Source organism: Colletotrichum truncatum (assembly GCF_014235925.2).
Source record: "Colletotrichum truncatum strain CMES1059 chromosome Unknown Contig_0002, whole genome shotgun sequence".
Classification (NCBI taxonomy): Eukaryota; Fungi; Ascomycota; class Sordariomycetes; order Glomerellales; family Glomerellaceae; genus Colletotrichum; species Colletotrichum truncatum.
Window position 1 is genome coordinate 4,417,872 of NW_027222399.1, and position 12,440 is coordinate 4,430,311.

A 12,440-nucleotide genomic window follows, 5' to 3' on the forward strand; every position below is an offset into this window, starting at 1 on the left:
TTGGGTGGTTGTGAGAGACGATTAAGATGATGTACCAAAACTCAACGACTTTCGCTATTAACGGCCTGAAATTTGCTACTTATGATGTATGTAACCTCCAGCGGTCACCTATGCTTTTTGATCCAAGGCCGGCTCGAATCGGGACATCCCCCGGCTTCGGACCCTTGGTACTGGTGAAGCTATTCCCGGGGTAGAGCGGGGGACCGGTGACAGCACCGTGCTCTAATGAGGCCAGAACAACGCGGGGTTCAACGCCACTGCTATCTGACTTCTTGAAATCGTTCGAGACGGATGCTGAGCCGACCTGTCTCTGCATCTCGTGATGTGTGTGTGACACCCCCCAGCGTGCACCGATCACTTTTCCTGTATCAAGATAGCTGATGAACACCTGACAGGGTATAGGATAGACGTATCCTGTGACAAGATATAGTGAAATAGTCGGAAGCTCTCCCGATTCTAAGAATTGAATGTGATTGGTTGGAACTGCCCTAGTGGGGCCACGGCATCGGCATCGGCATCGGGACACCCACCCGTCCGGACCCGATCACCTCCAGTGGCCTGCGGTTCATGGAGAAAAGGTACGTACTTGAAGAGCATACGGGAGGAACAAACGATCAACCTTCGGGCCGGGATCACATGAGTGGGAATAGACAGCATTGCTGTAGAATAGGAGAAAATCACAAAACTATTGAGCGGCATCTCAAGGGAAGCGATATACACAATTACAAGCCACTCCTTGCTGTCGCGTGCGCGTTTACCTAACGCATTGTCATTAATTAGCTGACTGTCAGAGACGGAGTCCCCGTCCGCCAGGCGGAATTTTCGGTGCTTTTTCGAGGGATGAGACGCGCGAAACCGCGAAAATCCACACGGGATTCTTAGTTGGAAACAGGGAATTGGGCTTGAAGTAAGATTGGACAAAATGTGTATTGATGGGTCGACAGTTCCTCCTGTCGTTTGGGTTACGAAAAGTTCTCTCTAAAATACAGTTTTCGCCTATTCCATATGCAAGCACCATCACTTCGCTCTTCAAAGGATCTAAACCAAATTTCACTTGTTGCTTGGGTAAAGGAATTCCGTCAGGGGGAAGTATTCCTCCTTGATCAAACGGGGGCTCGTGAACCGCCTCATGACGTCAGCGCTGCCGGCCTTGTCGTTGGTTCCACTGGCACGGGCTCCACCAAAGGATTGCTGTCCGATCAAGGCAGCAGTCGTCTTGCAGTCTAAGAGTGCATATGTTAGTATCGTTACTGAGGGGCATTTAGAATGGGTGGGGGTGGGACTTACTGATATAGAAGTTGCCTGCGGAGTATCGCAGAGCATCCTCGGCCTCACGAATGGCGACGCGGTCCTTAGCGAATACGGCTCCAGTCAGGGCGAAGCCACCTCCTCCTTGGTCAACCTTCTTCAACGTAGAAGACCATTCACTGTCAGGGTAGACGTTGACAGCGAGGACGGGACCAAAGATCTCCTCGTTGAACAGGCGGTGTTCGGGAGAATCGGCCAGGTAGATAGTAGGGTTGACATAGTATCCGTTAGAACCGTCGTATGTTCCACCGACAAGCAACTTCAAGGACGGGTCCTTGTTGCTCTCGTCAATAATTCCCTTGATCTTCTCGAACGAACGCTCGTGAATGACGGGACCCATGAAGGCGTCCAGCTTGCCATCTGGGCTTCCGATGGTGATCTTCTTGACGTTCTCCGTCAACTTGGACAGGAACTCATCTGCTCTGGATTGGGGAACGTAGACGCGAGACGTGGCAGAGCACTTCTGGCCCTGGTACTCGAAAGCGCCACGCAGGGTGTGGAGAGCAGCGCTGTCGATGTCGGCTGAGGGGTGGATCAAGTGGAAGTTCTTTCCGCTCGTCTCGCCGACGATGCGAGGGAAATCGCGGTAGGTTCTCTTGCCGATGCCCTCTCCAATTCTTGCGTACAGGGAACGGAAAACGTCAGAAGAACCAACAAAGTTCAGGCCAGCAAACTCGCGGTGGTTGAGAACGACGTCCGTCACCTCCTCTGCGTCGCCGGGAACGAACTGAATTACATTCGGGGGCAGGCCAGCCTCGATCAAGATGTTGTAGACAAGCTGGCTGGCGTAGATGTTGCTAGGCGAAGGCTTCCAGAGAACAACGTTGCCCATCAGAGCAGGTCCAGAAATCAGGTTACCACCAATCGCAGTGAAGTTGAAGGGAGAAACGGCGTAGACAAAGCCCTCAAGAGGACGCCATTCCAGGCGACTGTGCTTGCGTTAGAATTTCCAGCCGCTCTGCAGAAGATATATCAAGTATAGCTCTTACCTCCACATGCCATCAGAACCGCGTTCAGGCTGCTTCTCAAGGATCTCAGCAGCAAAGTTGCAGTTAAGTCTGAAGAAATCAGCAAGCTCAGCGGCCGCGTCGATCTCGCCCTGCCACATGTTCTTTCCCTGACCCAGCATGGTCGCAGCAATAAGCTCATGTCGGTATTTCGTCGCCGCAAGCTCGGCCGCCTTGAGGAAAATGGCTGCCCTATCAACAAATGGAGTGTTTTCCCAGCTCTTCTTCGCCTCGAGCGCCGACTCAATCGCGGCAGCAACCTGTTCCTTTGATGCGAGAGGGAAGTTCGAGAAGGTTTTGCCGTGCTCTGAAGGAATCACGGTATCGAAAGACTTGGAAGCAGCCTGGACCTGGCCGTTGTAGAAAAGGTCGCTTCGTGCTGGGAGGTTTGCTTTGAGCTTCTTCAACGCCTCCTCCAGCTTTGCGCGCTCTGGAGAGCCCTTCTCATATGTGGGCTGCGCAAATAATTAGCTTTACGCTTGATAGACGATGATGAACTCAAACCACTTACGTTAGGCTCGTTTCTAGGGTCTGGCAGTCTGAAAGGCGAGGTAGCTTTTGTCCTTGTTTGCTGAAGGCCCACGGGGACTGCAACGGGGCGCAACGCTCCTCTGAAGGAGCGTGCGGATCTCGTAGACCGCATTACACTGGCGACTTGCATTGTAGATGAAGATTTGCGCGGCGGGTGATTTTTCTGGAGGATATGAAGCAAGTTCGCAACAATTTGCTGGAGATGAGATTTGGAGAACAAGCAGTTCGGATTTGATTGGAGTACTACAGATATACCTTCTCCCGTCTCACTGTTTCGAAGCTCACCGTCCTATTTGATAGCAGCTATACCGGCCATGCTCCCGACTGAGCTTCTGTGCAATTCGCCAATCATATTCGTGATCAATGTCATTCTGTGCTTCAAAGCGAAATCGGACGGAGCACTTCCCGCAGCGGGGTGAAAACGGGCACCCAGCCGATTTCTATAGCTGCAGCTCCCCCGCCATGCGGAAGGCGAGTTGCATTACCCCACAAACACCGATGGCTGGGATCCTGAATCAGCGGCATGGTGTGTGGCTTGTGGCTTCCGATGGCAACCCGATGGTCATCATATCTTGTACCGACCTCACGGAACACAGCTGGGGGGAGGGGCCTATGTGAAATGATTTACTCAGCCGCATCGCTTTCTACCTACCTGTGCTTCCTCCAGCCTTCAGGTTAATGGTGTAAGTAGAAACCGCTTGAGGCATTAACTAATAGTAGAGATCTACAGGAGACTTTTATTGTGGAGTGAGAAAATTGTCTTCCGACATTCATAACCATCCGACCGAATGTTGTTAGCGGATCATGATATGGTGAAGTGCGGATCCGATTGTGCGGCTACAGATAAGTAGCACGTTGCCCACTTCCCACGATGAAGCGGGCGTTAAAGCACACCTCCTCCTCCTAACGACAACGAAAAAAATCGGAACCGATGACACAGGTGGAAGCTGGGAAGAGCCTAGCTGGTACACAGCGAGAGCCGTGTCCCCTCTTGGGGCAGTTGGCAGGGGATCTGATAGCGGGAGCTTTCTCCGCACTGCTGATCTCCCCGGCAGTCACAATATTAGATCGGTAGGTTGCTCCGATAAAAGGACCCCTGAGTCATTGCGTTAACCATATTTAGAGCGGTAGTGGAGCGAACATCGACCGGGCGGCCCCTCATCCGAGGTCTCCGCTCGCAGCTGACCTCCGCCCTCCGAAGCCCACGATCATTCTTCCTGGCTCGACCTCTTGGAATAGTCTGGACCCTTTATGCAGGAACATACATCACCGCCAATGCTGCAACAACATTAGCAGAGAGATACGACGGTCCTGCAGCCGTCACAACAGCAACTTTCGCCTCCACGTTCCTGGTAAACGTGCCTCTTGGCGTCTGGAAGGACTTGAAATTTGCCGAGATCTTCGGAAACGGTGCTGCTTCCGACACGACTGGGAAAGCAGTGCCACCAGTGCCACGAAAGCTCCCAAGGGCAGCAACTTTGACGTTTCTGGCTAGGGATGCTGTGACCATCTTTGGATCGTTTACTCTCCCGACGTGGGTATCGGCTGCAATCCCGGACGAAGTGACAGCTTCCCCACACGCCAAGGCGACCCTCACGCAGCTGACGGTGCCAGTGATGTCTCAGCTGGTCGCCTCTCCGATACACCTTATTGCTTTGGATTACTACGACAGGCAACGGAAACTGCCATTTTCAAACAGAATTGCGAAAACGAAAGAGCATGTGCCATCAACAATAGTCATGCGGTGCATCAGGATTATTCCTGCTTTTAGCGTTGGGTGTGTTGCAAACTTGGAGTTCAGGTCCTTCTTCCACAACTGGTTTCGTCCTTTAGAAATACCTCAATAGACTTAAAATTTCACGTGTTCACTTTTAATTGTTCTCGAGGTCTACATTTTTCTCAAATTTCTCAAAGTGGTTTAGTTATATGTATTTTAGGTTTGGTGGAAGGTAACCTCAATGTTTATTTCTTAGAGAGCCGTTTAACGACTATTATGATATTGCTTGTACAATGAAAGCTGCCATCATCCTCTTCTATGAACGTCTGGTGTCATTGACATGAGGTGTGCTCTCCATCAAACGAGCCACGGTGACAGCCTCTCTCAATGCCCTTCCAATGTGTCCCCGAACAGCAGCCTCCTCCAATACCATTAAACCGCCAATGGTGCACCCCTCTGGCGATGTGCCCTGGTCTCTTAGCAGTGATGGATGCAAACCGTTCTGCATGAGAGTAGCACTTCCAAGCATGGACTGGAATATCATGGTATGAGCCAAGTTTCTGGGAACCCCCACGGCGACGGCGGCATCAATCATGGCGTCACAGATAACCGCGAAGAATGCCGGCGTCGAGCCTCCGACAGCCGTGGTGGCATTCATCAACCTGGGCGGAATCTTGACTGCCTTTCCAATTCTTTCGAAGATTGCTTCAGTAAGCTCGAGGTAATGAGCGGGAACTGGTGGATCCGAAATCTCGATAGCCGTAAGAGACTCAGACACCATCGCGGCGATGTTTGGCAGCGTCCGCACGACCCAGGCCCGATCGCTGGTATTATCGGCAGTTGTCTCACTACCATATAGAGCAGATTCCAACTTCCCTCTGGTCCAGCCAGCGGCGACGCTGATGAGAAGCTTGTTCTTCAAGGCTTCGCTGGTGCCGGGTTGAGACAAGACAGCCTCAACGTCACTCGGGTCAACCCCTAGTACGACAACCTGGGACTCTTTGAGGGCAGTGATATTGTCACCTCTCAAGATTCTAAGCTTATCTCCTGCGCTTGCAAAGCGTTCCTTCAGCGCCTTTTCTGATTGCTCACTCCGAACACACGCAATGAACTTGGTGATTGGGAGAGTGTAGTTTTCGCTGTTGGATGCATCGAGCAGGGCTTTGAGGATCGGAATACCAAGGTTTCCTAGCACTTGTCATCAGTATCACATTAAAGCCGTTCATAGTCAATATAGAAGCCATACCGCAGCCCAGAACGCACAGCGTGATATCGTGAAGTGCACCCATTGTGATCGATGGTATCAGTGTTCTCCGTCTTTCGATATCGAGGCTTGAAAGATCAATCGAGGAACAGATGTGGAACAACAATTAGAATAACAAGATATGCTCCCATGAATGTCGTAGTGTAAAGAGCTTGCGGAAGCTACTACAAGACGACCCCGCTACCCCTCATCCCCCGCACACGTCACTCGGGAGCCTCCCGGCCACGGCGAAGTGGAGAAGCAACGGAAGCTCTCCCGGTCAGAGCTAAGCTGCACAACAACGGCACCCAAAATAGATGGTCACGAGTCCCATGGTTGTTGGTTTCGTTTTGATCCGATAAGACTTTCCATTTACGGACAAATGCTAATCTCTAGCCAACAGGCCGAGACCGGGACGTTCTAGACCGCAGCCTTCTGCCAAGCTCCTTCTTTAGTGCTGTATACTCATCCACCGTCCTAGATACCGCATCCCTGTTCTCCACCGCTCTCCGCAAAAGATACGCCACGCACTCCCCCATGGTTCCCCACGTGGAACACTTCCAAACCTGGGGCGACGGATCCTGACCGTCCTTCAACTGCAACAATGCAAAGCTGACTTCATCTGACATCCCCTGGAGCTGTGCGAATCCGACCGGCACCGTCGGCAGGTCCTCCTGCATTCGTTGTTTGTGTAGCTTGTGGGCCGTGACGACGCTGTGCTTGTTGTGGCTGGCAAGGAACAGATTCAGAGATGGGAACGGCTTGCCTCCCGGTGCCCCATATTCCCCAATGTGCCTCTTGAGAGCACCCTGGGCAATACTGTTGTAAGCGTCGTCGGTATCTTGCTTGGTGTCATGGATGAGAGACCTCTCGTCCGAGAGGATGTAAGCGCCCCTGACGAGTTTCAAGCCGAGAGTGAAACCTTCATTGTTTGCTAGCTCGAGGTGCTTGGCCAGGGTGGTTGGGGTGCTCTTCAGGTATGCTTGGTAGGTGTTGTAGATGGTGGCATAGCCGTCACGGTTGTATCTTCGCATGAGTTCGATGCCAGCTCGGAAAATACCCCATTGGAACTTTTGGGACTCGGCGTCAAGCAGGAGACGAATGCCTCTCTCCTTGCAGCGAATGCAGACCTCGTCCAAAGCATCCATTATCTGTTTGGGGGGCATCTTGTCCGCTGCAAAAGCTGCGGTTGCTCTTGGACCTGCGCCAGTAAGCCTGTTAACCGCAGGGTTAGTTTTGACTTGCACAGAATAGCTCTTTCTCATCATCTAGTTACTTACTTCAACGCTAGTTGATCACCATCACCAAGCAGGTCAACTGTCTCCAGAACTCCCTTCCTCCAACTTTCGATGCTTGAGCAGTTACTCGTCTTTGCATCATTTTCTGCGTCAATTCCCAAACCATGCTCTGTGTTTGTGCGGTGGTCGAAGACAGTCTCCTTGGCGTAGGTAAGAATTGTGCCACGGAAGCCCATAAACCTTAAATGTCGCATGGTATTCTTTGTCTCTTCTGCCGACTCTCCAGCACAGAATTGTCTGTAAAATACTGTCTTCAAGATAGAATGAAGAACAGGATTCCGGTCAACATCCAAGAGCCATGGTCTGTTGGGCTTTGTGAGAAACGACAAAGCTGCAAGTGATGGGCCAAGGAGGTATGGTTTAGAAGATATCGCTGAGACCAGCAGTGACCTCAACAAGACTGTTGTAGGCAAAGCTGAGAGAGTTGTGGGTGCCGTAGCTTGTGTGTTCTTCTCAACGAGAAGAGGAGCGGCGGAAGCATGTCTCGCTCTTGAGGAAACTGCTCCCGATGAAAAGACTGTAGTAGCGTGGCGGCTCCAAGGCGCCCAAGTGGTAAGGAGCGGTGCACGGGAGGACATATCAACGACAAGTTTTCGTTGTTTGATAAGATTCTACGGAACAGCAACAGTCATGGCCCAAGAAGGCGCGCCCCCTTTATCATATTGCTGCATCGTGATGGCTTGGTGTGACGGCCCAGAATTCCTCCCCCCCAAAGGAACACATGATCAATACCTACGTTGCCAATGCACCTGAAAGTACCTGATGCGTATACTGCTCCAGGAAACTCAAGCCTTGACCAGGCGGGAGTTGGGATTCCAGCTTATCGATACCCCGCTCGTCAACGCGGGGTAAGATAGCCAGCTGTCTGGCTGTCACTAGATAGTGTGCATGCAGCGTAATGCCAAACTGAGATCTGGACCCTCCAAACCTATCGGCCCCTTAAGCCGATGGTCTGGTGTGTGGGGTAAAACGATGTTTTGGTGTGGCCGGTAGTGCCTCCGTGAGGGTTGAGCATGACCGGGTGGTGAGGCCGATAAGTATTCTGAAGTAGCCCACTCTGTCAATAAGCTCAGGTCTAAGATACGAATAGCGGCACGGCAGGGTCCAACTCCTATCTCGGATCACTCTGTAACGGATTAAGCAAGCCTGGATGCTGCTTTGTTGTCGTTTAGTCACACATACCACGTTGATCGTGAGCGGGGAAGAGGCATGAGATCGATATATGAATCAGCGTTCCTATAAATACGGCACGGCTGGGAACGGCTGGAAACCCGGAGGCAGGGTAGAATGTGTTCGACACGCCATGATATCCAGTAGATTCGCTCAAGGCATTCTGCCTCCACCTCTGGTCGCCTGTCCCACCTCCGAGTTCGTCTTATCCTCCGCGTACCGCTTGTAGACGGCTATGTAGGCGTCTCTGTCACTGAAAGTGTCCTTGACACTTTGCTTTTCCGAGATGGCGTTGTACCATTGCCTCCAACGCTTCCAGGTACCTTCATCTTCGCCACCATTCCCTTCATCTGGCAGACCAAGACCACCTGGCTTATAGTGGTCAAACAAGAACAAGCGCATCGCCCATGGTGCTAGCATGATGTCAACTAGACTGATGTTCTGTCCGAGGAAATAAGGGCCCTCAGGGTCTAACTCCTTGGCAAAATCTTTGATGTGTCCCAAGAATGCATCTCGAACTTGCTCAATACTGTATTCCTTCTCAGGGGTATGTTGAATGAATTTGTAAAATGCCGGCACAATACGGGAGTTGATATGGTCGATCCACAGTCGGCATCTCGCCCGTTCATAAGGTCCTTCTGGGAGGAGGTGTGGGCCGTAGTTGTTGCCACCATAGGCCTCTTCCAAGTACTCGCAGAGGACAGTACTGTCATACAGAGGCCTCTGCTCCTTTCCTTTCACGTCAACGGGAACGGCCAATGTCGGAACCAACCCACGGGGGTTCAGCTTGAGGAACTCCGGGTCTTTCTTGTAAGGGTTGATCTCGATGTACTGGTGGGGAATCTGCTTCTCGCAGAGTACGATCCATGTACGTTGTACAAAGGGGCAAAACCAACCACCGTAGAGCTTCAATGCATGTGGCTCGGAATGTTTTTCAGCCAGCTTAGCAGCGGCGCCGGTCGTGTGAGGACCGATTGAGGTATCGACGTTGGACATTATGCTCTGAGAATACTGTGAGATGAGGTAATTGAGGAATGTATGTTGGGATGTATGCGTTTGCTGCCGGCGATGCGGTTGATTGAAGTGTTGAGAGGAGTTGGATATGACTAATGACGTGACTCTCTGATGACGTTTTGGTGATTGGGACGATCAGACTGGTGGGGGGGCCGAGCGAGTTGTTTGTAAGGCCCAGCTGTTGAGGCCCACTTCTAACTTGAGCCCGCTTCTGTAGTCAAGACTCAAGGAACCTTTTTTGAACGACATACAAGGAGGCCATACATCTGAATAAAGTCAAGTAAGCGAGATAAAGTGAGGACATTTTCAGAAATTATTAGATCAACAATCAACTGTTTTAACTATTGCTGTATACCAGGTAACCTGGCTATTGAAGCTAATCGTTCCAAATCATGGCGCCAAGCAGTGTCCAACACTGCTTACAACCACCTAGGCCCGGCAACCTGGCGTGGTTGGTTTTATTTCACTGGAACCAACTGATCGTTATCAATCTTTTGCGCAACCGGGGTGTATCTCCATCTGCTAAAGTACGCAGGCGTCTTACCATCACCGCCATTGCTAGTTGCATACGGACCCAAAATCGTACCTGTAGTTAACATCGTTAGCGATCTATAATAAGCAAACCCCAAGACGTCAAGTAAGCTTACCAGTGAATGGACCACTGCCTCCTGATGTAATCAAAGCGCTGGCAGAGCCAATCTCAATGTATTCCTCTGGTCTCGACGCCGGTGCAGCGCCAAAAACATACTCGGAATCGCTGACAGCAGATGCAAACAAACGGATCTTCTCTGAACGCCACTCTTTGGGTACAGGGATGACGGCTTCCTCTGGGACTGTGATATTAGGTTTCCCAGAGGCCTCAACCCGGAACCTGAACCGTGGGATTAGAGACTTGCCCGAGCATGCGGGTAGGTTGACGATTCCCAGGTCGATGTGCTGGAACTGTGTCAAAAAGATTGTCACGCCAGCCTCCTCGTCTTGAACTTCGGGTCTAAAATCAACGTCGATGGTGAAGTTGAACAGGGTAGCGCTCTGCTTGCGTGCGATGAATCCAAGCCCGTCTTCCTTTGGGTTGAAATCAGGTGATGCTGAAAGGTTGAAAGCAGAAGGAGATATTTGCAGTGTGTCTGCGTGGCCCTCGGGGGAGATTGCGAACAGAGATTCCTTAGGAGGGCGCCAAAAGAAGAAATGCCTCGGCAGAGCTGATCCGGGCGCAAAGTCGACAACGTCCGGCTCGTCAATCCAATGTCCGTTACCCGGAATGTCTTTATTTGTCGGTGGAAGCGGCCCAGTCATTGTGCCTCGCACCATGTCCAAGACTGGCCACTCACCTTCGTCCCAGGTAATAGCAAAGAGAACCGTCTCACAGCCCATCGGGTAAATTTCCCATGCCGGACCAGAACGAGTCGCTAGCGCAACACCCCACCAGTTTCCAGATGCGTCTTGGAAAAAGTCGGCATGACCAACGGTCTGAAAATACTCATTGGTGTTTTTGGCGGTAAGAATTGGGTTGCCTTCAAAGCCTACAAACGGCCCAGTCGCCTCTTTCCCTCGAGCAATAGTCACAGAGTGGTTCGTTTCTGTACCACCTTCTCCTATCAAAAGGTAATAATAATCATCCTTGTGGTAGATGTGCGGGCCTTCAGGGTTTCGATCACCAGTTCCGTTCCAAACTCTGATTGGCTCTGTTGCCGCGCCTGTAGTGAGATCGATCTCACTAATGTAGATGCCAGCAGCAACAGACATGTAAACCTTTCCAGAATCCCAGAATATGTCCGGATCAATGTCATTGGCCGGGTTTTCGATGTGAAGCGGCCCAGTCCAGGAAGCGTCGTCATAAGGATCTTTGGTAGTAAACAGCAAGATCTTGGGTCCCCATCCATCATACCACGACACGTAAGATGTGATTAGATAGAAAGTACCCTCATGGAAGCGAATAGTCGACGCCCAAATGCCTTCATTCTGACCAGAGTTTCTGTACAGCTCTGGCAGCTGGTCTGGATTTGTCAGAGCATTGCTGGCGAGCTTCCAGTTGACTAGGTCCTTGCTGGCGTAAACAGGCACTCCAGGGAAGGCCAAGAATGACGATGTGGTACAGAAGAATGTGTCTTCCCACTCCTTAACAAATGTGCAACTAGGATCCGAGCTCCATCCTGGCAGGATGGGATTGTGGAAGGTCTGGTTGACATGAGCCTGGCTAGAAGCCGCCAGTGTGACAACGAACAGCCAAACTAGGCCGGAGAATATCATTGAAATGGTTTCTATGCGACTAGCGAAACTACTGACACCATCGACCCGGCGCTCTGTACATATCGTTATTTATACTTTGACTCCCTAGGGTAACATCGCTGGTGCTGGTGGTCACGATTCTTAATAAGTAACCATAGATAATCCGGGACCTCTGTGTATTGACATACGAAACCGAGAACGAGGCTCAAAAAATAATCCGCCAATTCAACCCCCGGATCGGTAGATTTTCAAACTACAGCATATGGCTGACAAGCGGGGTCATTTCGACGAGTGCAGCTTAGAACTAGAAAAATCGACCGAAGCCCCGCATTTACATGCGCAGTTCCGACGGCTTTGCGTGCCGACAATACCGCTGTATCGTCGTATGCTACTTCATGACATCATATGATCGATAGAAACTGCATCAAGGTATGGGGCAGTCTGCTGATAATGAGTTTTATAGCCGCGGATCAATGTTTAGACAGTTTCGTCCTTTACCAAGTCGGATAATACTGGCCGAGTCGCGTAACTTTGCTACCGGCAGCCAGGATTGGTCGATTATGACAGAAAATGCGCAATTTTATGCACGAGTTACGAGCTACAATCCTACGGATGCCGGGTGGATGTTTAAACTACTAGAACAAGATGATACAAAGAACACGTGCTGACTTCGGTCTCAACGATCGACCTGGTAGAAGTAAATTCGGGTTCACCAATCGTGGGCCAAAACACACGCCAGACGAAAATTCAGGGTGCAATTGATATAATAATCAGTTCCAACAATACAAATTAGATGATTCAAAGTCAAAAAAAGCTAAAAAGCAGCTTAATTAAGACCCCAACATATATATGGTGCTGAAAATATGAATATTTAATGACGAATGTGTTGCCACTATCAAACCAGCATTATTCGAACAGTCGCT

General features: G+C 50.8%; 5 protein-coding genes across 5 annotated transcripts; 1 reads left to right on the top strand and 4 right to left on the bottom strand.

Moving 5' to 3' along the window:
- Positions 1-1,050: 1,050 nt before the first annotated feature.
- On the bottom strand, positions 1,051-2,976 carry CTRU02_204150 (delta-1-pyrroline-5-carboxylate dehydrogenase; the record flags this gene model as incomplete). The annotated part of the gene is made up of 4 exons (XM_036728242.1): positions 1,051-1,223; positions 1,288-2,237; positions 2,298-2,770; positions 2,827-2,976. 4 exons carry the CDS (start codon positions 2,974-2,976, stop codon positions 1,051-1,053), a joined length of 1,746 nt encoding a protein of 581 aa, XP_036579951.1.
- Positions 2,977-3,777: 801 nt separating this feature from the next.
- On the top strand, positions 3,778-4,693 carry CTRU02_204151 (uncharacterized protein; the record flags this gene model as incomplete). Its single annotated transcript, XM_036728243.1, has 2 exons — positions 3,778-3,917; positions 3,970-4,693. The coding sequence occupies 2 exons, from the start codon at positions 3,778-3,780 to the stop codon at positions 4,691-4,693; spliced, it is 864 nt and encodes a 287-aa protein (XP_036579952.1).
- Positions 4,694-4,879: 186 nt separating this feature from the next.
- Positions 4,880-5,852, bottom strand: CTRU02_204152 (pyrroline-5-carboxylate reductase; the record flags this gene model as incomplete). The annotated part of the gene is made up of 2 exons (XM_036728244.1): positions 4,880-5,751; positions 5,810-5,852. The coding sequence occupies 2 exons, from the start codon at positions 5,850-5,852 to the stop codon at positions 4,880-4,882; spliced, it is 915 nt and encodes a 304-aa protein (XP_036579953.1).
- A 346-nt stretch (positions 5,853-6,198) lies between these two features.
- On the bottom strand, positions 6,199-7,682 carry CTRU02_204153 (proline oxidase; the record flags this gene model as incomplete). The annotated part of the gene is made up of 2 exons (XM_036728245.1): positions 6,199-7,021; positions 7,087-7,682. The coding sequence occupies 2 exons, from the start codon at positions 7,680-7,682 to the stop codon at positions 6,199-6,201; spliced, it is 1,419 nt and encodes a 472-aa protein (XP_036579954.1).
- A 745-nt stretch (positions 7,683-8,427) lies between these two features.
- On the bottom strand, positions 8,428-11,538 carry CTRU02_204154 (xylosidase : arabinofuranosidase; the record flags this gene model as incomplete). The annotated part of the gene is made up of 3 exons (XM_036728246.1): positions 8,428-9,380; positions 9,833-9,874; positions 9,936-11,538. 3 exons carry the CDS (start codon positions 11,536-11,538, stop codon positions 8,428-8,430), a joined length of 2,598 nt encoding a protein of 865 aa, XP_036579955.1.
- Positions 11,539-12,440: the final 902 nt, after the last annotated feature.